Source organism: Trifolium pratense, linkage group LG3 (genome assembly GCF_020283565.1).
Source record: "Trifolium pratense cultivar HEN17-A07 linkage group LG3, ARS_RC_1.1, whole genome shotgun sequence".
NCBI lineage: Eukaryota > Viridiplantae > Streptophyta > Magnoliopsida > Fabales > Fabaceae > Trifolium > Trifolium pratense.
The window spans coordinates 14,937,695-14,965,182 of NC_060061.1; the positions used below are offsets into that span (position 1 = coordinate 14,937,695).

The 27,488-nt window shown below is 33.7% G+C and overlaps 4 protein-coding genes across 5 annotated transcripts; all 4 read left to right on the plus strand.

Annotated features, from left to right (window-relative positions):
• Positions 1 to 469: 469 nt before the first annotated feature.
• On the plus strand, positions 470 to 3,243 carry LOC123912776. Its single transcript, XM_045963342.1, has 4 exons — positions 470 to 683; positions 1,042 to 1,132; positions 1,720 to 1,987; positions 2,791 to 3,243. The coding sequence occupies exons 2-4, from the start codon at positions 1,061 to 1,063 to the stop codon at positions 2,937 to 2,939; spliced, it is 489 nt and encodes a 162-aa protein (XP_045819298.1). The 5' UTR covers positions 470 to 683; positions 1,042 to 1,060; the 3' UTR covers positions 2,940 to 3,243.
• Positions 3,244 to 5,685: 2,442 nt separating this feature from the next.
• On the plus strand, positions 5,686 to 11,087 carry LOC123912777 (GATA transcription factor 19-like). Of its 2 annotated transcripts, none has more exons than XM_045963343.1 (12): positions 5,686 to 6,064; positions 6,548 to 6,643; positions 6,742 to 6,875; positions 7,390 to 7,491; positions 7,610 to 7,724; positions 7,959 to 8,015; positions 8,578 to 8,646; positions 9,302 to 9,370; positions 9,705 to 9,773; positions 10,442 to 10,510; positions 10,657 to 10,728; positions 10,813 to 11,087. In XM_045963343.1, exons 1-12 carry the CDS (start codon positions 5,912 to 5,914, stop codon positions 10,852 to 10,854), a joined length of 1,047 nt encoding a protein of 348 aa, XP_045819299.1. In that variant the 5' UTR covers positions 5,686 to 5,911; the 3' UTR covers positions 10,855 to 11,087. The 2 variants fall into 2 exon arrangements, with proteins under 2 accessions (XP_045819299.1, XP_045819300.1); XM_045963344.1 differs by having other exon boundaries at positions 7,619 to 7,724.
• A 2,981-nt stretch (positions 11,088 to 14,068) lies between these two features.
• On the plus strand, positions 14,069 to 23,511 carry LOC123912778 (dynamin-related protein 3A). Its single transcript, XM_045963345.1, has 20 exons — positions 14,069 to 14,683; positions 14,794 to 15,076; positions 15,181 to 15,209; positions 15,315 to 15,416; positions 15,622 to 15,690; positions 15,777 to 15,836; positions 16,053 to 16,166; positions 16,313 to 16,361; positions 16,536 to 16,645; positions 17,597 to 17,689; positions 17,807 to 17,899; positions 17,988 to 18,125; positions 19,732 to 19,845; positions 19,962 to 20,057; positions 20,177 to 20,219; positions 20,395 to 20,540; positions 20,640 to 20,786; positions 21,647 to 21,699; positions 21,789 to 21,888; positions 22,906 to 23,511. The coding sequence occupies exons 1-20, from the start codon at positions 14,354 to 14,356 to the stop codon at positions 23,041 to 23,043; spliced, it is 2,307 nt and encodes a 768-aa protein (XP_045819301.1). The 5' UTR covers positions 14,069 to 14,353; the 3' UTR covers positions 23,044 to 23,511.
• Positions 23,512 to 25,225: 1,714 nt separating this feature from the next.
• Positions 25,226 to 27,488, plus strand: LOC123912779 (coiled-coil-helix-coiled-coil-helix domain-containing protein 10, mitochondrial). The gene is made up of 5 exons (XM_045963346.1): positions 25,226 to 25,376; positions 26,019 to 26,066; positions 26,149 to 26,220; positions 26,319 to 26,494; positions 27,221 to 27,488. Exons 1-5 carry the CDS (start codon positions 25,355 to 25,357, stop codon positions 27,317 to 27,319), a joined length of 417 nt encoding a protein of 138 aa, XP_045819302.1. The 5' UTR covers positions 25,226 to 25,354; the 3' UTR covers positions 27,320 to 27,488.

Genomic DNA, 27,488 nt, shown 5'->3' on the forward strand with positions numbered 1-27,488 from the left:
AAAATACGCATTACCTTGTATTTAATACGAAATGAGTGTAGACAAGCTTTGACATTGATTTAAATCTTGAATACACAAAAGAATCAGTTCAAGAAGAAGTGAAACTACAATGGATATTGTCTGCAACTATAAAATTTGTTTCCGGAATATAGATTCCAAAAAAATTTTGTTTCGGAAAATAGATTCCGAAATTTCTCCAAGGGCCAAAACAGATTTTTTAGGGGGGTGGGGAAGTATCATAGGAGGGAAGTTTTCTCCCCACCTACTGTGAATCTTTTATACCTCTAATATTTCAATTTTGCCCTTGCAGAAAAATTCGGTTCGCAGAAGCCGAATTTTTACTGATGCAAATTCAGAGTAAATTTTGGTTTTTAGAAACTGAAATTTGCTTTCAAGGCAAAATAAAACTTTGGCTTCTACGAACCGAAGTTTTTTTAAGGGCAAAATTGAAAATTAATAAAAGATTCACGAGATTGCAGAGAGAAAACATCCATAGGAGGGGGAAGAGAAATTTTCTAACCAGATGGAATCGTAAGTCCAAGCCCATTTAATTTTGTTTTAAAGGGAGGCTCATCTCTGCTGCTCTACTATCAGAACTCAACTGCCGGAAAACGCAGGCGGACTTGCATCTCCGTTCCGTCTTTACCGCGGCGTCTGCCGTCGTGATTCGCGCCCTTCGTACAGTAAGCTTTTTAATTCTTCCTTAATTCATTGTGCGATTGGAAACTGTTTCTTAGGTCATAATGGAGTTTTTCTATAAACTATTTGTCTGTTAAATTCCTATCGATGGATAATGCAATTCAGTTATTATAGTCTTCACTAGCGGATACTTTAGGTTCCTAAACTTTTAGCAATTAATTGTGATTTAACTTCATATTCACTCAAGTTTGTTTCAGACTAATTTCAAGTTGGATGTAGTTATATAATTCGTGAATCTGACACTATTTCCAATGGATTGCAATGTGTTAGCGCAATGAAAATTATATATATTCTTTTAATTATAGAAATTTTTTTACCGTCGTGACTCTTACAACTTTGCAGGAGTTTATTTTCTTCAAATATGGCTGAGTTTCTAAAGAAATTAACAGAATTGGAACTTGAAGCTGAACATCTTCTTCTAGCTCGACATGAGGTAATTCCAAATTTCATATTCGAGGTGAATCATTACTACATTGAGAACATAGAAAATAGTGCCGCAGTAAAGAGAAAACACTTGTTTAAGTTTATAACCAGATACATTAATTATGCAAATGAACCTAAAAAGATGAATTTTACTTATATTTTGTCGCAAACGGAGTAATTGTTTTTTGTTCAGCTATAGCTAATAGCTTTTTTGGGTAGTTTATATGTAGTATGCATGTTAGTGTCAAACCACACTCTATGTTGCTATCTACAATTGACAATTATGTATCGAAGTGTCAAACCAGAACCCAAACATGAACTTCATAAGAAAAAATACTACAAGAACCAACCTAGTGCAAAATGACTCATGCAATTTGTTTTGTGTGTACTATTAACAAATCACTTGATCCCAAAAATAATTTCCGTGTTACCATGCCATATCTTTAGCTGCCTGAAATTCAGCAGTTTCGATCAACAGATGTTTTGTTCATTATATTAACAAAAACTGTTTTGTTTTCCTTCTACTGGATCCCTTGTTTATTATATTTTCTAGAAAATTAAATGGGTATGCAATTTCCCGTTTTGGTGAATGTTCAGCTGGTTGAGAATGATAAGTTGAGGAATGGGAACAGAGAAGCACTTACTGCACTAAGGAAAAAGGCTCGGACAACAATGAGTAGTGTTCCATCTCCTTTTGGATCAATAATGAAGGGAGTTTCAGGAACCGGCTCAAGACCTTTGGTACAAGAGGTGTGCACCACATGTGGTAACCATGACTCTTTTGAGCAGAATTGGATGATGTTTCCAGGAACTGATCTGTTTATGGAAATTCCATTTCATGCTGCTCATACTATATTGGAAACAGGTTTTTTATTCTATTCTGCTCTCAGAATCCTCTAATTGTTAAGAAAAACAATATTGAAAAATGAAGTATGAAATTTTTTTTGTAAATGTATGCTTGTGTAAGTTGTCTTTTTCATCTATGTGGCAAAAATACTCATTACTCATACTTATGTATGTGGCCACTCCGTAGTATTTACTTGATAAAAATCCATAATTATTGGAATTTTTCCGTATTTGCTTCAGTGCGATTTAGGAACACTTGAGATTATTTTCCATCTTTTATTGGTAATATACTTATATGCATTAGTTTTGAATCTGAATTCTTGACCATTATCCTTGATATATGAAACAATATGCAGATGGAATTTTGTGTTGGTTATTTTTTTAAAAAAAATCTTTATACATTTTTTGAAGATATTAAAATTGCTTGTGGTGAGCTGTTTCATCATGTGATTACAAAAAACAGTGCTTTGTGTAGGTTTTCAAATGCCAGTTAAAAGAGTCTTTTGTCTGTAATTAATTAACTTGAACTGCTTCCAAATGCCTTTTATATTAGTTTGTTTTTCACCATGAAACAGATAATTTGTACTTAGTAGTTACAAGCGAATGATTGAACATGGGTGATCAGTATACTATTATGTATCAACTTATAGTTCAAAAGTTTCTTAAGATGAGACTGAATATCTCTGTTACTTTTTTTATCATTATAATTATTATTCTGAAAGTCCAACTTTGAACTATAGCTCTATGTCAATTCCTTTTTGTCTAAATGCTAATTTCTATTGAGAATTGGTTGGCCTATTCTTACAAAGTGTGTAATTACAGATCAAGCACAACTTGACTTTGAGGCAAAGAAACTACAGAGCCTTGTGAAGGAAAAGACCATGCTTATATCAGAGATGGGTGTTCTCACCGACATTATAAGTCCAGGAGTGCTTAAATCGCTTGTAACCTTAAATGACAAACCAAAGTAAGATGCTTTATGCTGACTATGGCATGTTGCAGTGCCTTCAGGAGAAATCTTTCTTAAGGCATTTAGGTCGTCTATCTAGTATTTCTGTTTAAGTAAACTAAATACTATCATGGATCATCTCTACCATTCAACTTTACTTCTTCTACATGCACCAACTAGTAACCTATGCATCTGTTTCTCTGAGTCACACTCTGTAAATTATGAGTCCCGAAGTTTTAGATCATCATAAGACCCTGGAAGTTTGTGAATCTTGTATAGCACTTTTTGGCACACAAAAAAGAATTAAGAAATTGGTTTTTGTTTTACCATTAGAGATGCTCAACAGTAAATTAACTCACACAATCACACTGATATATATATATATATATATATATATAGTGAACAAGATCAACATAAAATTAAATCACGGTTTGTCTGCCTAATGATTCTAATCAAATTTAAGTCACAAAGTATTACAAGAAAATTAGTCTCACGCTGGACATTGGTTATGTGGCATAAGTTTGCGATGAAGTTTCACCAAATCTTGTACTATTTCTGGGTCTACTCCATCCATTGAAGCTAACTCAAATTCACCAACATTTGAACAAGTGCTGTCTCTCCTCTCCAGCTCTTGAGCAACAACAATCAGAGTAGGAAATCTCATAGGATCCACCTTTGACAAAGCCACCTTTGGAGCCAGATACATGAAAAACCGAGGACAAATATGAGAGGTAATAACACTACATGCCTCAAGGTAATTTTCCACCTCATTTGTAATAGCAGAGTTAAACAAAACAGTAGATTTAGGTTTAACTAACATGTCATTGATAAGTGTGAAATGACGCATATCAGACCAAGCTAACACATTACACAAATATTGATGCACGACACCACCAATTTCTCGATCTGTTTCAACCGAATTACGAGTTTTTCTTCATGATAAATCTAATTGCATATTGACATAATCTTGCAGAAGAACCAAGATTAGTCCTAATTGCATTTGCTCTCTTGAACTCAAATGGAAAATCCTCCAAATCAGCATCATGCCCAATTATCTCTTTCAATTCAGTAATAAAGTTAATCATAAAAGTTTTATAGTTTACTTCATCAGTAAAATTCTTCAAAAGCATAATAATACAACATGCAAAGTTGAGAAGAATGAAAGGCCAAACCAAAACCAATCCTTGAGCAGTGTGATCATCAGATGGTACCCAAACCATAGTTGGTCTTACACCAATTCCATACAATGCTTCTTCGACGGAACTTCTGAATCCATCATAGACGTCGCATAACATAGAACCGACATTAGTGCATAACTCTTTGTTGTCCATTGACTCAGTTGCTGCTTCATATGCTTCGTAAAAAGCCATACCTCTCATTCTTACATTTGATGTATAAAACCTATGAACACTAGAGGTTTTGATTTGAGTAATGGGATTTACAGGTGGAATCAACCACTCTTCTTTTGTTGGATATCTTGCTTTGAATTGCCCCATTGGAACGCTCAAAGTGGTTTTGGAAGTGGGTTTATTAGTACTATTCTCTGGCTTTTCCTTAGTGCTATCTCTATTTTAGATCTTGATCAAAACAACTACAGTACAAAAAGAGTGGAAAGTGAAAGTGAAAAAGTACAGCTTTTGCCTTTTATTATTGGATAAAATGATTTCGTTGGTTTTGAAAAGTACAGTAAAACGCCATTTATAGAAATGTTGAATTGAAAATTAGTTTGGCAATGGAAGAATAGATGGTTGAGTTGCATTATTAAATTTAGGTCTATGAACTTCTTCATTTCACATATTTATAGAGAATATAATCCTTATGCGGATAAACTTGCTTGTTTTTAAATGGTTTCCTTTGGTGCTCTATTAGAGATTAGAGATGATCTTGCTAAAACTAGATCGTGCTAATGTGAGAGCACATGTTAGAAAAAATTAAAGATTATTTTATTAAAAAAAATATTTATTACGATTAAACAAACACAAAACAAATTCAATTTTTCTATAAGATCTCTAAAAATTAATGAATAAACTAACAAACTGATATCTGTCTTTGTAATCCGCTCTCAATAGGTCTCTGACTCTTTTAATATCTCAAATTAGTTCTTGTCTCTGTCAAATGTTTCTCAATTTTGTCCCTCCATGAACATTTGTTTCCCTTACTGTCAAATAAGTCTTTGTCTTCATCCACTTCCTATCAAAATAATTCTTGACATTTTCAACTTATCGTCAAATTAGTCCATAATTTTACCAACTTTTATCAAATAATCATTGTTTTAAACTGACCATTGACTACATGACACTTAAATCGTGTGATATCATTGTTCATGTGTCACTTAACATTTACATCAATAATTTTTTAAAGTGAAATTCTTAAAAAGTGAAAAAAAAATTCCCATAAATTTTTTTTTAGGGAAATTTCAACCCTTTATTTTTTCACCACTTATAATTTTAATTATTAAAAAATTGAATCAATCGATGGATGATTGAGGATATCCAATGAAAAATACACTCGAGATTCGAGACAACCCTCATCCCAGAACATTCGTTAACATTTTCCGTTAAGGTATTGAAAGAATCAGAAACCTATTTAAGAGCAGATTAGAAAGACATGTATAAACTAATTTAAGATATTAAAAAAGTCGAAAACATATTTAAGTGGAATTAGAGAAATAAAAACCACCTGAACAAACAAAAAAAACCAATAAATTATTAAATATAAAAAATAATAGTAGTAATTTTTTAATCGGGAACAAACGAACACAAGGCCCACAAGGCACAAGAAAATGCACAGAAAAAAGATTTGAAAATGGAGAGAGTGAGTGAGTGAGTTCAGTGGCAGTCTTCCCTTGACTCCTTTGTCTATCTTGGAAACAGCACAACTCCAACTCAATTCCATTCTCTCTACGCCTTTTCAATATTCTTCTTCTCTTCTCTACTCTAGGGTTCCCATTCCAACACCCACTCAATTTGAGTGATGCTAGCTTGAGTAATCAAAATGGTGAATTCATCTCAGAACAACAACGGATTAATGCTGCACTCTGTGGTTTCTGATGAAGGTGAACAACAACCTCCACTCTCTCGTGCCAATGAACTCGCCATTTCCTTTGAAGGCGAAGTTTATGTTTTCCCTTCCATAACTCCTGAAAAGGTTCCATTTTTTCTATTACTTTTACTTCCAATTCCAAATCATTTTCATGTTAACATTCTTCCCAAATTCCAAATTAATTATCTATTTTTAATAACTAAGTTTTTTTTTTTTTTTAATTAAATGATTGGACCTTTTTTTGGTTACATGTAGGTGCATTTACTTCCCCATTACAAAGGGTACCTCAGTGGTCCCTTTTTTATTGACTATTGTTTTATCATATAAAGATAAATAAATAGTATAGAGTTATCTTCTATGAAGGACAAGACACAAGATAGACGGTGACACGTCGACGCCGATAATAATTTGAGAAAATGACAGAATTTAGTGTAGTCATAAGTGTCCTGTCAGTGTCCAACACTGACGCGTGTCGGAGACCGGAACACGGCTAATCTGAGTAGTATCCTTGCTTCATAGGTTATCTTACTTGTATACCCCTATTAAATTGTTATCAGTCTTTGTTCACTCTTTTATTCTGAAATACAGGTGCAGGCTGTATTGTTATTCTTAGGAGGGCAGGAGACACCGAATGCCGTCACCACCTCCGACTGTTTGGTGCAGCAAAAATGTCAGGACGTTTGGGTATATTATTTCGAAATAACTCTTTATCCAGACATATTTCAGTACTAATGGCTTCTTAACATGTTATTAAGCATTTTTAATTTTCTTATGTATACCAGGGGATAAATGATCCTTCCCGTAGTTCAAAGCTTTCACGGAGAATTGAATCACTTGTTAGGTTCCGTGAAAAACGAAAAGAGAGATGCTTTGAGAAGAAAGTTCGGTACACTTGCCGTAAAGAGGTTGCTGAGAGGTAGGGTGTTGGTAGTTGGGATCTTTGGTGCAGTCTGCCATATGATGTTTTCCTATTGATATTGTTGTTTCACATTTTCTTCTTTAACATTATAAATTTGTGTCACAGTTACAAACATTTGAAAAATTGAAACCTGACAAAAAATGCATATTTGTCTCATCCTCTTTTTTCTTTTTTAATTATTTTGGTTAAACAAAACTTATGAGCTAGTCTGAGATTGAGCAAATAGTTGGTTCACATTGGTGTTACTGCTTCATGAGTAAGCTTGCCTACCCCAGCTTCCCTCGCTCTTTCTTTCTTTAAATATGCTTGCATTTATGTTGAAAGACTACCTTGGTAATTAGTAATGTAGCATTATGTCCCTAACTGTTTGTTGTATGTGTCTTGCACGGCATAAGAATATGCTTCCTTTCTGAATAAAGAATTGGAGTTTTTAGTTTAGACACTAACATATTTTGCACTTCATCTTGACATTTCGTGCTTTTGAGATTGATGGTATTAATTTATCTAATAGGATGCAGCGGAAGAACGGACAGTTTGCATCATTGAAGGAAGAGTACTGTTCTCCTTCTGAAAACCAGGACTCTAGCAACGGTACACCTTGCTCAGAATCTACGTGAGTTTCAAAGCTATATCATTTGTTTAAAAGTTAAGGACACAACCTTTTAACCTTATTATTCTAAAAATTGGTGCTAATATGGCTATTGTTTTGTTGCATCCCTGCCATTGTTAAGGGAGCGTAGATGCCAACATTGTGGAATTGGTGAGAAGTCTACTCCAGTGATGCGTCGAGGACCAGCTGGTCCAAGATCTCTATGCAATGCCTGCGGGCTCATGTGGGCAAATAAGGTAATTAATATCTTTCTGTTAGCTTGGCATAGGATTATATTTTATGTCTCATTTTTGTATGCTTTCTGTTGTAGTTTTATTTTATACCAACTAAAACCCATGGCTTAAACAGGAGCTTTTGTCTCCTGTAATGTCATAAGTTTTTGTATTCTCATCTTGCCTGAAGTGACCAAGGAGAATTTATTTATTGTATTCAATTACTGATCTTCATTTACATGATTTTTTGATATGAAGGGAACTCTGAGAGATCTCAGCAAAGCAGGAGGGATTGCTCTAGAACAGAATGAACTGGTATTTTTTTTTTCTTCATCATTCATATTTTACTTTTCTTAATACTGATCTTCACAAAAAATTCACACTTATTTCAAGAACTGGTATTTTTTTGCTTATAATATGGGACAGACGGAGTACACTCCTAGGATTGAGTGTGTCTCGGTGTCAGACACACATCTTTGTTCGACCCTCGTGTGACACCTGTACAACACATGTTTAATTCAGAGAATTGTTGCAAATAAGGCTGACCCTCAGACACACCATTTGATTCTTTTTTTTTTGAATATGCACATCTTTTCACTTACAAACATCTTCATCTTCTACAATATTCAAGGATGATGATTGAGGGTTAAAGATCTTAAATTTAATTGGAGGGTGGTTAATGATTATGCACGAGCTATCCTAACACAGCCTTTTCACATATCTTCATTTTTTTTGTTTGGATTATTGCCCTCAAAATCCAATGAAAATTAGGGTGTAATCCGCTACTAGTCACCATTTTGAAGTTTCTTGACACTTGTTTGTTTTCAACCAAAGATGCTTGGAATTTGAAGTCTAATACCATTCCTTTTATTTTCAGGATACTTCAACTGATATAAAGCCTTTAAAAACAGAGCCAGAAAATTCATGTCTTGCACAGGATAAGGAGGTATCTTTTTCTTTTGAACTTTGTTGATACAAAAAATGTAGCTTTTCTTTTACTAAGTCGTGTTCCTTTATCTTTTACTAGTCTTTTTTATGGGTCTTTAGAATAGCCCAAAGAATAGCACAACTCTATGGCCGTATATTGTTTTCCTTGAGGATCCATGAGGCAAATATCTTGTTTTTCTATTTATTTTTATTCTGTGCTGATTATTGTTCAGATAGCTGGGTACTCTTGTTTGCATGACTGGGCTCTGATACTAATTTTGTTTTATTACGTTTTGTTATTCCTCAAGAAAGCCCCCGGGAAACAAAGCCCATGCTAATGCATGTCATACCTCAGACACCATTTTTTGTTCTTTTGCATATGCACACCTTTTCACATACAAACATCTTCATCTTCTACAGTATTCAAGGATGATGATTAATGAGGGTTAAAGATCTTAAATTTAATGAGAGGGTTAATGATTATGGACGAGTGATCCTAACACAGCCTTTTTCACATACACACATCATCTTTTTATTTTGATTACTTGCCCTCAAAATCCAATGAAAATTAGGGTGTAATCTATTACTGGTCACCATTTTGAAGTTTCTTGACACTTGTTCATAACCAAAGATGCTTGGAATTTCAAGTCTAATAGCATTCTGTTTATTTTCAGGATACTTCAACTAATATAAAGCCTTTAAAAACAGAGCCAGAAAATTCATGTCCTGCCCAGGACAAGGAGGTATCTTTTTCTTTTGAACTTTTCTTCCGCAAATTAATGACAATTTTGTTGATACGAAAAATGTAGCTTTTCTTTTACTTATTTCCTTGGAACATTAGTTGTGTCCCTTTATCTTTTACCAGTCTTTTTTATGGGTCTTCAGAATAGCCCAAAGAATAGTGCAACTCTATGACAGTATATTGTTTTGCTTGAGGATCCATGTGGCAAATATATTGTTTTTCTATTTTGTTTATCCTGTGCTGATTATTGTTCAGATAGTTGAGTACTCTTGTTTGCATGACTGGACTCTAATACTAATTCTAATTTTGTTTTGTTACGTATTTTTATTCCACAGGAAAGCCCCCAGGAAACAAAGCCTGTGCTAATGGATGCCAGACAGCCACATGAGATGATAAATGAGCAGGTTTTATATATTTATTTGTTTGTAAACTTTGTATTAGTGGAATCATTATATTTTTTGAGTTAAAGAAACTAAATTAGCCCCAGGCTGTTTATGAGGAAATTTGTGTTGTTTGGTCGCATGAGATTATGCTTATGCAATGCAATTCAATTCATTGAATAGATAGACAATTGAAATATGCATAAATTAATAATCAGATAAACTTTGGCATGGCGTCAAGAAAAAAAAAACTTTGGCAGAACTCAAAAACATGTAATAACATATTTTCTACGGTCTCTAAAATTCTTGTCATTCAGAACTTCAAAATTATTTGTAAAAAAATAACTAAATGAAGCAGATATTCACTTTAGCTTACACAAGTCTCGTAATATGAAGTTCACAACTTCAAATTTAGTTTTCTCTTCCATTCATTTTTAACCAGGAGACACCTGTCAATCAGTTTCCTCCAAAAAATTGAGACCAGTTCATGTTACTGGTAATGCAAGTTTTTGGATTAGTCTTTTTTTATGCAGTTTTTAGATTAGTCTAATAATGCCTAATTAGCGTCTTTAGCCACATGTGGATAAGGATAATAGTTTTCTCTAGTTTTTTGGCGTGCTTGCTTTTTATTTATTTGGGAGCTCAATGTTGGTTTTTTTTTTTTCATTGAGTATTTGATGATATGATTACAGTATATGCTCGAATCTGCTGAAGCGGTTACTCACAATCTGTCCATTCAAGTGGAGGATCTGCTTGATCAGGTAATTTTCTTTTACTTTTGTTGACTTCATATTCTTCAAATGAGGTTTCTTGTGAGAGGAGAAAGTCATGAAAAGGGTTGAGAGACTTGAGGCGATAGCTGATAACATCCCCAGTCTTAGGACATTATTTGACAATTGGTATACAGGATAATACTATGGAGGATTTTGCCGATGCTTCTGGGACTGAATTTGAGATTCCTGCAGGTTTTGATGATCTGGTATCCATCCGATCTTTCTAGCCTTTATCTATCAGTTACTTGTTAAAAAGTTTATGAGATGAGTTCTGACATGCATACATACAGATTGATATCGAGGATTCTAACATGAGGACTTACTGGCTATGATCTAAAGACATTGGTGTGCGCGCCCCGAGGCATGGTTTGTTCATGATGGAACCAAATTTGTGGCGCTGGTTCAACTAACTCTGGACTTTTGGAGATGGTTTATGTTTTATAGACAAACTGTTTCTGGAAGCACTGTGAAGTAGATTATCGTAGAGACTTAACAATCTTCATACATGATAGTTCTTGTACATAATGTGAATAGTTAATTATTTTTATCCCTTCAGTTGTTCCCACTGAGTTTGTTTTCTTTGCTGAAATCGCGTATTTTCAAGTTATAATTGAATGGGAGAAAGAAGGGAGATAAGAGAGATGGTAAATACTAAATAATATTGACCAATTTCTTAGCTATACACAAACATAAAACATCACATACAAAGAGAAACTATTAAAAAGATAGTAGTATAATGCAATCGAAAAACAAACAAAAGAAGGAAATGAAAAATGAGGACAACAAACCTAGTTGTTGAAATTTGTGGTAATTTAGGTGAAAGAATAGGAGAAAATAATAAGGAACAATAAAATATTATTGATAATGGAGTCAATAACCCTAATTACAATATTTACATTACTATTTACATTAATAAAATAGTATGACTACCTTGGTATTTATAACCAAGTGAATAAACTTAAATCTAAACTAAATCCCTTTATTATAGGGCTAAGAATAAACAAACCAAATCATAGAGATATTTTCTCAACAAATAATATAATATTTTCTATTCTAACACTCCCCCTCAAGCTAAAGCTTACTAAGCTTTAAGCTTGTTACAAAATTAACCCTGAAAATAAATTAAATCCATTGATAGCAAGCCAACGAAGAGCAGCAACCAAAGAAGCAGTAGAGGAGCGACTGAAGAGATGAATCCTTATCAAATTAAGTAAAAATACCCGCGGATTGAAATATCACAAATGGGGGCCGCGGATTAAAGAATCACAAACGGGTAACTGTGGTTAAAGGTAACTGGACCCGCGGATTAAAGAATCACAAACTGGTAACGGGATTAAAGGTAACGGAGACCCGCGGATTAAAGAATCACAAACGGGTAACGGGATTAAAGGTAACGGGGACCCGCGGATTAAAGAATCACAAACGGGTAACATGATTAAAGGTAACGGGGCCCGCGGATTAAGGTATCACAAACGGGGTATGCCCGCGGATTAAGGGATCACAAACGGGGTATGCCCGCGGATTAAGGGATCACAAACGGGGTATGCCCGCAAATTAAGGGATCACAAACGGGGTATGCCCGCGGATTAAGGGATCACAAACGGGGTATGCCCGCGGATTAAGGTATCACAAAACAGGTAATTAGGCCACCAAAACAAGATCAAGAGAGACTGATGATCAATCTTGGGAAAAAACGGTGGTTAAAGGTAAAGGATTCATGAAAAATTGGCATGTGACTGCATGTGTTAAGTAACATATCAATAAGGGTTAGAAAAGAAAGCAAAGGGGTAAACAAGAACCACAAAGGTGTGGAACAAAATAAAAATAAATTCTAATGACGGTTAGGGTTTATATGAAAAAAAGATAAAAAAGGTAAAGTGAAGAATAACCAAGAATTAATTATTCTCGGGAGAAATTGCAGCGGAATTATGTTTCAAGGTGGATACCATGACTCTGATACCATGTTGAAATTTGTGGTAATTTAGGTGAAAAAATAGGAGAAAATAATAAGGAACAATAAAATATTATTGATAATGGAGTCAATAACCCTAATTACAATATTTACATTACTATTTACATTAATAAAATAGTATGACTACCTTGGTATTTATAACCAAGTGAATAAACTTAAATCTAAACTAAATCCCTTTATTATAGGGCTAAGAATAAACAAACCAAATCATAGAGATATTTTCTAACAAATAATATAATATTTTCTATTCTAACACTAGTAAATAGTAATGGGATGAGAATGCTCTCTCATGAGATGAAGGAGTTGTGTAATTGATAATTTTATGTAAGGTGACCCAATAGATTTTAAAAAGATAAGAAATATATGTAGGAGATTGCTAACTATTTTTCTTATCAAATGGATGGAATGATCCGACCTATTAATCATTTGTTATTGTGATGGGGAGAATGAGATGAATTTAACTTCTTTTTTATGATAGGTAAATAAAATTTGATTAAGAATAGTCTGATAAATAATTGTTCCTCCCAAAAATTGTAGTTAGATTCTCGCGAATGATTCGTCCTTGGAGGACCTCGCTTGAGCTCAATGTATATTTTTTTTTTCTTTTTTTACCACCAGTTTAATCTAGTTTGAAGGTCAGATCTTGCATCAAGTGGTTTCAGTCATCTCCCGATCACTTGAGCTCAATGTAAATCTAACTTTTGTTGTTATGTTTATGATAGTAAGAGTTGCTTATTTTCTTTTACAAAACTCCCTATTGTTATTTATTTACTTATTTTACTAAGAAGTCCTTAATGTATTTCCCCGTAAATAAGTGGAAGTACCGATTCTGTATATTATATGTAACATGTAATGTAGCTGAGCTATGCTCATGGGACAAGTTTCTTGATGTCATTATCAATACATTCGGTCATAAATACAAGAGAACATCTACTTTTTAGATACATTAAGAATTCAATGTATCTAGTCTATAATATAAACTAAGAATTTAATTTATGACAAATGCTAAATAGTGTCCCCGGGGCACTCTTTAAGCCTTAAATAGTATGTTTTTTATAGAATTTTTATGGAAATGCATAAAGTCAACACATTGGAAATTAGAGTGTTTAATTTTTTGAATAAAAAGTTTCTTTTAATGGAATGCTTAAAAAGTGCCCCGACAACACTCGTAGCAAGACCCTTTATTTATACACACCGTCAATGTAAAGTTATTTTATACATGCGTCCAATAATATACCGACACATCATGTATGATATTTTAAAAACACATGATGTGTCACATTCATTAAATGATGTGGCAACGCATCATTAGATGTATGTGTAAAAAATCTTTACACCGACAGTGCGCAATAATTAAACTCATAAACTAAATACATTAGATTCTCAATGAATTAAAAAGTATATATTTTTTTATATTTAGGATTGGAGGAGTATCATTGAGTTATATTGAATTTTTTTTTTCAACGAAATCATTGAATTTGTATTATCATGTGTAAAAAAAAATTAATCATTATCATTTCATCGAGAAAATTAATCATTCTTCTATAAAAAATAAAATAAAAATCATTCTTGATAAACAATTAATCATTCTTGATAAACTAAATAGGAGTACTATTACTTTGATAATAAAAAAAAAATAGTACTATTATGGATTATTGAAAATTCCAAACTCCCTAAACTGAGATTTTTCATAATCATTCAAAAAAGCTGTTTCACTTCTTTGATTCGAAAGAAGAAAGAAGTGAAAGTAGTTGAAAAGCGCGCACAACAATCACACCACCAAGTAGTGACTTAACCTCAGAAGAATTAACTACCATTTACATTTCCAATCCAATCGCCGTTAAAACCCTAATCAACCTATGGCGGTGCCCAACGACGGTGCCCCGCTCGGATCCACCGTAATCCAACTAGTCAACAAACTTCAAGACATCTTCAGCCGTGTCGGAAGTCAATCCACCATCGACCTCCCTCAAGTAGCCGTCGTCGGCAGCCAAAGTAGCGGCAAGTCTAGCGTCCTCGAAGCTCTCGTCGGTCGCGACTTCCTCCCCCGCGGCAACGAAATCTGCACTAGAAGACCTCTTGTTCTCCAACTCGTTCACACTCCATCTTCTCAAACTGAATCCGCCGAGTTTCTTCATTTACCTGGTCGCACCTTCTATGATTTCTCCCAAATCCGTTCTGAAATTCAGGTTTGTTCATTTCACCTCTTTCAATTTCAACAAAACTAGTTTAATTGAATTTTTGAATTGAATTGAATTGAATCTGATATTGATTATATAAGGTAATGTTGTTATTATAGGCTGAAACTGATAGGGAAGCTGGTGGAAACAAAGGTGTTTCTGATAAGCAAATTCGTTTGAAGATTTTTTCGCCTAATGTTCTCGATATTACGCTTGTGGATCTTCCTGGTCTTACCAAGGTTCCTGTTGGTGATCAACCGTCGGATATCGAAGCTCGAATTAGAACCATGATTATGTCTTATATCAAAGTTCCCACTTGTCTCATTCTTGCTGTTACTCCGGCTAATTCAGATTTGGCTAATTCTGATGCTCTTCAAATGGCCGGAACTGCTGATCCCGATGGTGGGCGTTTCATATGCCTGAAAACTGTTTAATTTTTATCTTTTTCAAATGTATGTGATTGGTTTTTAAATGTTTTTTTCTTTCTTTTTTTGTCCTTGTTGTAGGTCATAGAACTATAGGCGTCATAACCAAGGTTTTGTATACTCTCTATGACATTAAAATGTAATTGTGAATTTTGTTATGCGGTTTCTTTGTTTTGACGAGTTTAAGAATGGTATTCCTTGGACTTGGATCGTAGTTGGATATTATGGACAGAGGTACTGATGCTCGGAATCTGTTGCTGGGAAAAGTTATTCCCCTCCGACTTGGTTATGTCGGTGTTGTAAACCGTAGTCAGGAGGTAATGTATTCTACTCCATCCTGCTGTAATGAGTTGCAGACAGTTTCTAGGTTGTTGTTAAATATTGAGTGCATGAACATCAGGGCAATATGTTGTTAGCACAAACAAATATGCACTTGTGTAAATTGCATGATTAGTGTCTAGGACTCTAGGTCAATCAATATGTAATACTGAAATTCAGTTGTCTGTTTTCATATCAAATCAGGATATTCTGATGAACCGGAGTATAAAGGATGCTCTTGTTGCTGAAGAGAAGTTTTTCCGCAGTCATCCCGTAAGGAAGTGCCATTGCTTAGTAGTTATTAATATTCATTACATGAAGCTTCTTTATACTGATTTTTTTTTTCTGTGCTATTCAAGATATATAGTGGTCTAGCTGATAGTTGTGGCGTTCCTCAATTGGCAAAGAAGTTGAACAAGGTAAGCTTTGCAATGTTGAAAACCCAAATTAGTTTTTATTATTTATTTTAATTTTTTAAATGGTGGCATTAATTGCACTTTCTGCTTATACAATTAAAAACACTGAGTTCCTAGAAATTACCCAAAATATCAAACCAATTTAAATTCTTAGAAGATTCCAGTTTCTGGATTTGGGCATTTCATAGGCATATTCATTCGCCTATTCATCTTTTGCAGATTCTTGCACAACATATCAAGGCCGTGCTACCAGGGCTGAAAGCACGTATAAGCACTTCATTAGTCACTCTTGCAAAGGAACATCAAAGCTATGGAGAAATCTCAGAGTCCAAGGCATGTGTTAAATTTTTTAATGTGTCTCTATGACATTTATAAATAATATTGTATGATGATTCTCCTTCTTGTAATATAAAGCAACACATTTTCTGCTTTGGCTGACCATACATTAATTTATCTATATGATTCTTCATGTCTTACAGGCTGGACAGGGTGCAGTTATCCTGAATATCCTTTCTAAATACTCTGACGGTACATAACTATCTCTACCATCTGATTTCTTATCTCCTCTGCAGCTTTCACTTTTGCAAACTTATTCCATTTCTGATCTGTGATCACATTTGTGAATTAATTTTCCACATATAAATAATTTACTATTAACTATCCCCCAAAGTCAGTAACACCTTTTTTCTTTCTTGAAAAAAGCATTCACCTCCATGGTAGACGGGAAGAATGAGGCGATGTCTACATCTGAGCTATCAGGTGGAGCACGGATTAATTACATTTTTCAGTCCATATTTGTGGGGAGTTTAGAGGTATGAACTTTTTGTCTTTTATATATGATCGTGTTAGAATACTATATGTAGGTGCACTATCATGAGATGTCGAAATTAAGGACAGAAAATGGGTATAGGTATAATTATGCCATTAACCCGTGTAATTTATTACCAAATAACGACCAATCTGCCATATATCTGTTTGTTGTAGTTTGCGTCCTTCTCATCAATTTTTCCTTTTTAATGGATAGAAGTCCATTAACTCATTCTCTGCTCATTATTCTTACATCATTAACGCAAATGTAAGTATTATTCAATCTAAATTGTGATTCTGACACCTGACAAAGACCTTTGACATGCTGCGATTAATCAAATGTTTGATTTTTTAGTCAGTCTTTTTGTTCAAATCACATGACCATTTTGATTTTGCAATTGTTGAACTAAATGCTTCATTTTCCTTGTTTTTACGGTCCAAGCAAACTATGATGCAAACAAGTTGGTAGCAAATTGAAATGGTTAATGGGAAAAGGAAAATCATACTCCCTCCATTGCTCAATGGGAAAAGGAAAATCATACTCCCTCCACCCCTAATTATAAGACCCCGTTGGAATACTTGTTTGTCCCTAAATATAAGACCCTTTGCAAATTTCTAGATACAATTATTATTCTTTTTTCAAATATGCCCCTAATCAATACCACCAATTTTTCTTTGAATATGAAAAGTCAACATTGAAAGTAATTATACGCAAAGGATAATTTAGTTGTAGTGATACACAAATGATACACATTAATTGCACTACCAACTTTTTTTAATAATGGGAAAAGTGCCAAAATGTCTTATAAATAACGAAGGAAGCAATTCATTTTCAGGCAACAGTAAAATTATGTGGAAGTCCATGTGATCCAATGATTATGTTGTGTTGCTCTGTTCATTTCTTCAGAGCTAGATAGTGAATCCTATCATATAATTAATTTTGATGTATCTTGTAGGAAGTGGATCCGTGTGAAGACTTGACTGATGATGACATTCGTACCGCCATACAGAATGCAACTGGACCTAAAGCAGCACTGTTTGTTCCAGACGTAGGACTTGTTCTCATCACTTATAATTTTAAGTTTTCTTCAGCGAACACATTATCTTATTATGTAATTTTCCCTCCAACTGAAGAACATTCTTATCTATTATTTTCCTGTAATTAGGTTCCATTTGAAGTCCTTGTACGAAGGCAAATATCTCGGCTATTGGATCCAAGTCTTCAATGTGCCAGGTTTATATATGATGAATTAATGAAGGTAAGGGTAGGCTTGCCATTTCTTTCACCTCTGTTCAGTTTCAGTTCCACACAAATGTATGCCAGATTAATTACTATATCTTTTTCAGATCAGCCATCGTTGTATGGTGAATGATCTGCAGCGATTCCCTTTCTTGAGAAAACGCATGGATGAAGTTATTGGGAACTTTTTACGAGAAGGCCTTGAACCCTCAGAGATTATGATACACCACATCATAGAAATGGAGGTATGCTGAAATTTTGCATCATGGTTATGTAAATGTATATGTGCTTCCTCTTCTACTGCAATCTTCAAATTAGTATTAGATGCTCAAAATTCATGACCTCCTGTTGTTATAGTCGCGCTGCTTCTTTAGTGTTGATGTTTGATGCACCAAATATCTGTTTCTGCTGCTCTTTCCAATCCTCAATTTATCATTTCAGTCTGTTTCGATGTAGTAACACTGTCACTATCATCAATTTTAAGTTTTCCTTAGGATTTCACCTGCGGTTAGCGCTGATCCAATATAGTTTCAGTTTGGTTTGAAGATGTTACACCTAGTTGGGGCTTGAGCTATGGGTAGCACTGGCCCTAGATTGTTTTTGGTTTGGTTTGCAGATGTGACATCTTCTCGATAGTTTAGGTTTCAGCTGCTGTTAGCGCTGGGCTATTATTATTTCAGTTTGGTTTGTCTACTGTTCATGAAAGTCGCTGGTGGTTTCTTCAATTGATTGTTCAGTGGTTTGTTTTAATTTTCGGCACAAATGATTGTTCTGGAGTTCTTCATTGGTTTATCCAATATATCTTTTTTGGGTTTAATTATGTCAGGTATTACATTTTCTATTTCAAAGGGTATATTTGTAAAAAGTTTAAAGCTTGTATGCTTAAGGAGGAGTGTTACAATATTAGAAAATATCTTATACTTCCTCCGTCCCAATTTATACGACCCTTTTTAACTTGTTTTGTCCCTTAGCATAAGACCCTTTACAAAATTCCACATGTGTGAATGATTTCTTTACAAAAATGTCCCTATTTAATTTACCACTGAAAAACGTAAATGAATTTTCTCTCTACCAACAACCAAGCCTTATCCCACTAAGTGGGGTCGGCTACATGGATCAAACGAAGCTATAATGTTCTATCATATACCATATTTCTTTCCAACTCATTATTCTCTACATCTGTATTAATAGTTTCTCTTGTAGTATTTCTAGGTCTTTCTCTACCCCCTAGTTATTTGAATACCTTCCATCTGATCTACTCTCCTTAGAACAGAATCCACAAGTCTTCTCTCTACTCGCCCAAACCACCTAAGCCTAATTTCCACCATCTTTTCTACTAGGTGCTACCCCAACTCTCTCTGTCATTTCTAATCCTATCCCATCTAGTACTTATTGGGGTAAATGTGTAATTCTAACACATTTTGGACAAATTTATTACTCCGTCAACTTTTCTTAATGCTCGTGATTTTTTCTAGATGTTTCTATAATAAGCGATGGAGAGAGTAATATATTTTATTTAGATTATTTTTTAAGTTAGGTTTTATATTACTTATTATTATTGTTATTATAAGTTTCCTAATTTCTCTATTTAGTCAAGATTGAGTCTATATATCCCTATAAATAAGGATTAGTGTTTATTCTTATGTATCAAGTTGTGATCATCAATAATATTCAAACTCTTATAATTTCTCTCCTCTTTATCTAAAATCCTAGAACTTCAACAAAAAATATTGATAATTTTTTGGACTTCTAGTAGAAAACCATTATCATGCCACAGATAAGAATAACTTATTAAAGTGAACCTTCTATTCCTTATCCTCGATGTATTAATTAAACTACTGTATTCTGCAGATGGATTACATAAACACTTCCCACCCAAATTTTATTGGAGGAAGTAAAGCATTAGAAGCTGCAGCGCAACAGACCAAGTCTTCTACAGTTTCTCTGCCAGTTTCTAAATTGAAGGTACACATACATTTTTGTGCTCTCATCCAATTATGCACTGTTTTTCATACTAGCTGTGAAAACTAGTTTTGTCCTTTCCTATTTTTGGCATTAATTCTCATTTTAATTTCCAATAGGATGCTGTGGAACCTGATAAAGGATCAGCTTCTGAAAGAAGTGTAAAGTCTCGAGCTATTCTTGCAAGACATGCTAATGGAGGAATGGTTGATCATGTAATTTTGTCCTGTTTAGTTGACCGAATATTTTGCATATGTTATACCCTGGCAAGATAAGTGATACTATATTAACTTGTTCTAATTTGTTGATTCTTATGATATGAATAAAAAAACAGGGTGTGCGTGCTGCATCAGATATTGATAAAGTAGTACATTCAGGTAAATTGGTTTCTCTTTTTAATGTTTGAGTTTTCTAATGCTTGTGCTTTTTTGTGCATTTAATTTTGCACCTTTATTTTGTTTTGTTCAATCAACTCTCTTTGATATTTCAACAAGCATCTGTCTTATCATGAAGTTATTAATTTTTGGTTTCTTGGTGTTTGTTTCCCCTCAGGATCCACTGGTGGATCTAGTTGGGGGATCTCATCTATTTTTGGTGGAGGTGATAACCGTGTGACTGTGAAGGAGAATACAAATAGTAAACCTCATAATGATCCAGTTCAAAGTGTGCAATCATCCTCTATAATTCATTTGAGAGAGGTGTATATATTATGTTATAGTTAAAACAATCGTCAGTATAACAATTTGTTCCATGTGTGTGTCCCCACATGTGTATTTAATGTGATTTGGGTTTTGTAGCCCCCTGCTGTCTTGAGGTCATCTGAGAGAAGTTCAGACACACTAGCTGTTCAAATTACAGCAACAAAGTTGCTTTTGAGATCGTATTACGAGATTGTTAGAAAAAATGTTGAAGATTTTGTTCCTAAGGCGATTATGCACTTCTTGGTATCTTCCCTACCTTTTTCAGTCTTTGCATTTTTTAATTAAACATTTCAGCGATAAATTTAAAATAAGTGATATCATATGATGCTTTCAAATTGAATGGTATGTTATGTGGTATACAAAAATCTTCTGTTCCCATGTACCGGATCTGTTTTGCAATCTGATTAATGACCATCCATCAGATGTGATGCACTGATGCATAATGGGACAGGTGCTAATCCACTAGTTGCTTTTGCTCAATGCATGGTTAGAAGTGATATCAGTTGTTTTAATTCTCTCCTTGATTTGTTAATATTGAAATTATGATAGTTAGGCGAAAAAGGGAAAGAAAAGTATCTGGATGATAGAACTTACTGTAATATTATATAATATATGGTGTGGTATTGTGTACAAAAGACAATGCACTAATCCCTATTTATATTATTACTAGATTCCTGATAGGCTGATCCTTATTACTCCCTCCGTCCCAAAACTTTAGTCCTTTTGGAGTTTTGCACGGAGATTAAGAAATGATAAAAAATGATAAGTAAAGTCACTTTTACCCTTACTTTATTAAGAAAGAGAAAATATATTTAATTAATGCTTTAACTTTAGTAAGGGTAAATGGTAAAGTATCACTAAATGTGCATTGGTTTCTTAAAAGGACTACAGTTTTGGGACAAAATTAAAAAGGTAAAAAGACTAAAGGTTTGGGACGGAGGGAGTAATAAGTAAACAAGTCTTGAGTTGAGAGATCTCTAAAATATATAATGACAGTGTTATGTGATATTTCCTAAATATTCTAACAGCTTAGATTCATTAGATTTCACCATATTTCCTTGAGTGTTTGAACATACCTGAATTTCCATGCACTCTATAACTAGGTAAATAACACAAAGAGAGAGCTGCACAATGTCTTCATCGCAAATCTATATAGGTAAAGCGGTGATTCAGATTTATTTTGGAGTTCATATAATTTGTCTGATTTTGATTGCTAATTTTGCTCTTTATGTACTTTAAAACCAGAGACGATCTGTTTGAAGAGATGTTGCAGGAACCTGCTGAGATAGCCGTTAAAAGAAAGCGCTGTCGAGAACTGCTCCGAGCTTATCAACAAGCTTATAGGGTGAGATTTTTGTAACACTTCAGTCTGCATTATTTTATATGACAGTTTTGCATCTCCTTTAAAGTTACTTTCTGGTTTTCTGTGGAGAGACCGTGATATTTGCTGTTAATATTGATCTGCTTGCCTTAGACCAGCATCTATAGAGAGAAAAAGGGTGTTATAAAGATACTGCTAGGTCCTGGAGAGGCTTGGCCTCATTGTGTAGTTTTATAACAGGTCTTGCATTATATTTGTAAGAAGGTGGATCCATGGCTGAACCTGTGACCTTGTTTGAATCACATGATATCACCAACTATTGCATCAATGCTCTCCTTTAGGGTGTGGTTGGTAGAGTACAAATTGGAAAGAGAGAAAGAGGCGAGAGATAAGTTGAAGAGAGATTGATAATTTCTCTTATTGGTTAGGGAGAGTAGGGAAGAGAGTAAAAACAATGAGCCCGCGGGTTTTACATTTCTATTTCTCTCTTCTTTCTCTCTTGCCTGCCATTACATCAAATATACTCTATTTCTCATCTCTCTCTCTCTCTCTCTCTCTCTCTCTCTCTCTCTCCACTTTTTCTTACATTTTTCTCTCTTCTCACTTTCTTATAACCAAATGCACCCTTACTCTGCTCATCTATATTTAATTGGATTAATATTTTATTAGAAGATAATTGTGGTTCTCCTTGATTCAAGTTGTTGACTACTTACATTTGGTTCTCACATGGTAAGCACTCATAGTAGTGGTAAATTTTTAACTGGTTTGTTTATGGTATTAATATTATCATTGAAACCTTGATTTTCTGTGAATAATTACTAATTAGGTTGTCTCAATGTTTGGACATGATGACACCGTTTTCTACATGAGTGTAGTTGACTTGTTACTGTTAATTAATCAGTTTCTTCTCATGACACTTTTAGACGTATTTATATGATCTTGAAATCCATGATCTTTTCTGCATAAAATATTAAAGTATTTCACCTTTAGATGCACCCCAAAATATGGTTGGTCTCTGATGACTGTATTTCATCTTCGTAGGACTTGGATGAACTACCTCTTGAAGCTGAGACAGTTGAATGGGGACACAGTTCGTCGGAAACAACTGGCTTGCCTAAAATACGTGGATTGCCAACTTCTTCTATGTATTCTACTAGCAGTTCAGGAGACAATATCTAAGAAGTTTGTGTGTTCTTCTTACAAGAGCCGAAAGTATTTGAAGTATTGACATTCTTGGTTAGCTTAAATAACCATTGCATGCTTGTGAAGTTTCAAATGGAAGTTGAGGGTTATACATGTCAGGTTTTGATCCCATGGCTGACAAATGAGCGCTAGTCATGTTTGTTGGCCGAGGGAATTGGCTTAAACTCAGTATTTTGTTTATACATTTGTGCTTCAATTTTTGGGGGCCTGGCTGGACTGAATTCAATTACTAATTAGTAATTTCCTTTCTATTCTCATATCGAGTTGCCATTATTTTTTCAGGCTCCAGAACGAATAACAGGAGTGGATGATCTTTCACATCCTTCATTACATTCATGTATATTTAGTATTGTTCATAGGAACTTTCCATGTTGTGTCCTGTGAGTTTTGCATTCTTTTCATTCTTGATTTGTTCGCCTCAATAGCAAACTTGCATATCTCGAATGGCTGGTCAGATTGATTTTTGGACTTATCCTTGTTACTTTTTCTTGTTACATTTGCTATATTGAATTCATACATCACTTGGCAAAGTGTCCCACTGTTCTTAATTCTGCGTATCTGGTTGGGTGAAAACCGCCAACCATATTATGCCTTGACAACATAAATGTAAGAATAACAACAAAAACTCCCTAATTATTGATAGTACAATATTCTGTCCTTGATATAAGAAACATAGTACACTTCTTAAGTGTATTGATTATTGATATTACTTTTATGCCCTGGTTTATTTCGAGGTTTAGTTTTGCCAGAAGTTTGTCTTCTCTGTATTACTGAGGAGTAATTGTTAAGAAAGGTTTAGTTTTGCCAGAAGTTTGTCTTCTCTGTATTACTGAGGAGTACTTGTTAAGAAATCTAAAATCTAAAAAGAAAGTTTTATGTTGGAAAAAAAAGATTAAATTGTACTTTTAGAAAGGAGCATTGTTAACAAGTGTCATTGTGTCCTAACGCCATTTGTTAAAAAATCTAAAAAGAAAGTTTTATGGTGAAAAATTAGTTTTTTTTTTTTTCAATGTTGAAAAAATAGTTTTAGACTTATTAAAAGGTGTCTTCAAAATTTTAAGTAAATTAGGTCCCTTAGTGTCTTAGGATTTATATAAATATAAATAAATAGGACAAGAGGCAGTATGAAAGAAAACTATTGAGTAGCATGAAACTTTTGGGGAATTAGTTTAAGTGACAACATTTCTTTAATATGTACTTAAATTCTTTTTTTTTTTTGTCAAGAGTACTTCAATTCTTTTTAATTTCAATGAGGCTTTGTTAGTAATCAATAATCAATACACTTAAAAAGTGTTTCAATCCTAAATTCCTAACAAAGCCTCAATGACCTCTGTCAAAAAAAAAAAAACCTCAATGACATTTTTTTTATTCCAACTTAAATTAGTAGTCAAAAGTTTGAGGTTATCCAATTTTATTTGAGGAAATTTATTTTATTTTTTTTGTAGAATTTATATAAAATAATTTAAATTTTTTGAAAAAAGTACATTGCCTCACAATATTTTATTAGGGTGCTTTAGATGACTTTTTTTGAAATATCAATATAGTTGGATTGTTTTAATTGTCACATTTGTACCATTTTATTTTTATAAAAAAATTTTTACAAACTTACTCTAAGGTATTATTTATTTATTTTTAGTAAAGAAAAATAGATTTTTGGACCGTACACCGTTTAATACAACTAAATCTCGTAAGTCTTACGGCTAAACCAATTCATTAGTGTTGGTCAAAAATATTAAAATTTGTCAATTAAACTAAGCTTTTTCATTTGTGCTTTCATCCTTCCTATGTTCAACATTATTCTTAAAATTATTATTTATTTAACAAAAATATTGAGTTCAAGTAGTTAATTAATTTTCTTTAGAACGAATTATTTAATAGAATATAAATTTAATTTTTTGTCAGATTTTATTTATTACGCCTTTTAGTTTTGAATTACCGGTTCTATTCTCCGAAAATCAGAGGTTATTTTTGTTTTCTTTTAATTGAAAAAAAAAAAGTTTACTACTACTAATAATATTTACGTATTTGCTTCCTTACCAAAAAAAATATTTTACGTATTTGCTGAGCATATACAAATTCGATTCTAGACTGTTCGAGTAAGATCCGGAATAAACCAATGGGAACGCGACACGCCTCTCGTAGACCATTTCCAATGTTTCTAGGGTTTAAATAGACCATTCGCACCGCATTACAAACTCTGTACTATTCCTCGATAATTACTCGTTTTCTTTTACCCCTAAAAATCCCCTTTCGCTCCCATTTGCGTTTTTGCCCTAAAACTTCAACCATGGCACGCCGTAGCTCCGGAGGTAACCTTCTCATCTCAGATCTTCTCTTATTATTTTCGTTCTTCATTCCCATACCACTCTTCTGATGTATATTCACCCATCATGATATCTAGTTTTTTTTTTCTTCGGATTTTGATTTAAGTTTTAGGAAAATTAGGGTTTCTTGATTAATTTGTTTTTTGTTTTAAATGGTTGTTGTGTTTGCTTTTTACTTGGTTGTTCTGTGGTTCTGGTTGATCCAAAAAAACCCTAATTAACCAACAAATGAATTTATTGGGTTGATTTAGGGCTATGGTTTAGATTAGATTGGGCGTGAAATTAACATATGATTATCAACATATGTACCCACACACACTCGTAAATATTGATCATCAATCAACTTTGAAGATGTGTTTATATAAGAATTTCTTTATATATATATATATATATATATATATATATATATATATATATATATATATATAATCAGAATATTGACTGGTAACCTTGGATTGAAATTCGTCGCTATTATTATTGATCATCAATCAACTTTATCACCATTAATATTGATATGTTTTAATTGAATTGAAATTTGATTGTTGGTTAGATTTAATATGGATCAAAAGATCACCGTTACTTTGCCTGGTACTTTTTTTTACCGTATTGTTTTGTTTCTTACTGCAGGAAGATCTGCTCGTCCAGCTCCACGGGCTGCACCTCGCCCTGCTCCAGGTATGCATAAAGGCAGTACAAGAACATGGTAACCTTTGCTAAAGAACTTTCCTAATAACACTATCTTAATGTTTTAATGCAGTTAACCATGCTCCTCCTCCAGCTAATGTTCAGAGTGGTGGTGGTGGTGGTATGATGGGTATGATTGGCCAAGGTATGTCAAGCAAAACAAATGTTGCTTATGCAATATGGATCCTTATAATGGAAATTTCATGTTCATGTTTGGTACTAAATTTCAATTTTTTTTTGCAGGTATGGCTCTTGGCGCTGGAAGTGAATTGGCACACAGGGCTGTTTCTGCCGTTATGGGTCCCCGCACTGTTCAACACGAAGTAGTTGGTAATGAAGCTGCTGTTGCCGCCCCAGCACCAACTGCGAACTCTTTTGGTGGTGATGCATGCAATGATAAGTCAAAGGCATTCCAGGATGTATGTTGTTTATCTTGTTCTCTTATTTCTTGAAAATTCCTTTTGTTTTATATCATCAATAGTTTTTGGGATATACATAATCTGCTTTTTAACATTGAATGTAGTGGTTTAGTACTGTATCCTTGATAATAACATAACAATTACAAACCTTAAAAGGTTTCTTTTCCACTTCGAAAGACGTTGACAGTAAAATATATGTTTTAATGTTTTGAAAATCAATAAAGGCTGCTAATAACAATATAAGTCTGTTTCTTTTCCTTATGAAAAGCAAAAGACAGCTCTGTTCTTAATTCTCTGTATCTGTTTTTATATATATTATCCTTATGTCATCATATTGCCTATTGGTGATTTTGCTTTGGTCAAGCAATATGTTACTGTTGTATGACTTTGCTTTGGTTATTGGATTGGGACTGTTGATGTACGCTAAATTTATTATATGTTTTGATTGTTATGTGTTGAGATTCTTTGGGCTGTAATAATTGAATAACACCATGAATAGTTGTGTTTGTATTAGAAACATAATTTTCCTCTTTATCAACATACCTCACTTTGAGTCTGTCATTGTTTGTTAACTTGTTAATTATACAAGAACCGAGCATTGTCATGTTGAAATATTTATATCTGAATTGTTTTGTTTCTGTTTTAAATTAAATATCCCTCGCTCATTAGGAATTTGCCAGTACAATTTTATACTTTTTGTTAATTTTTGTGTTGATATGGTTGCAGTGTATCAACTACTACGGAAGTGACATCAGCAAGTGCCAGTTTTACATGGATATGCTAGCAGAATGCAAAAAGAACTCTGGAGCCTCATTGAGCATGTAAACTACCCATGACATGTTTTGGTTTGGAGTATGCGTCTGTGTACTAAGATGGTTACAACTGGTGAAAGATATAATTTCAATAAATTCTATTTGTCTGGTGACAAACTGAAGTGAAAGTTGCATCAATCTATTGTTCTATTTGTTATTGATATTTGAAATTTGTTTGTCCT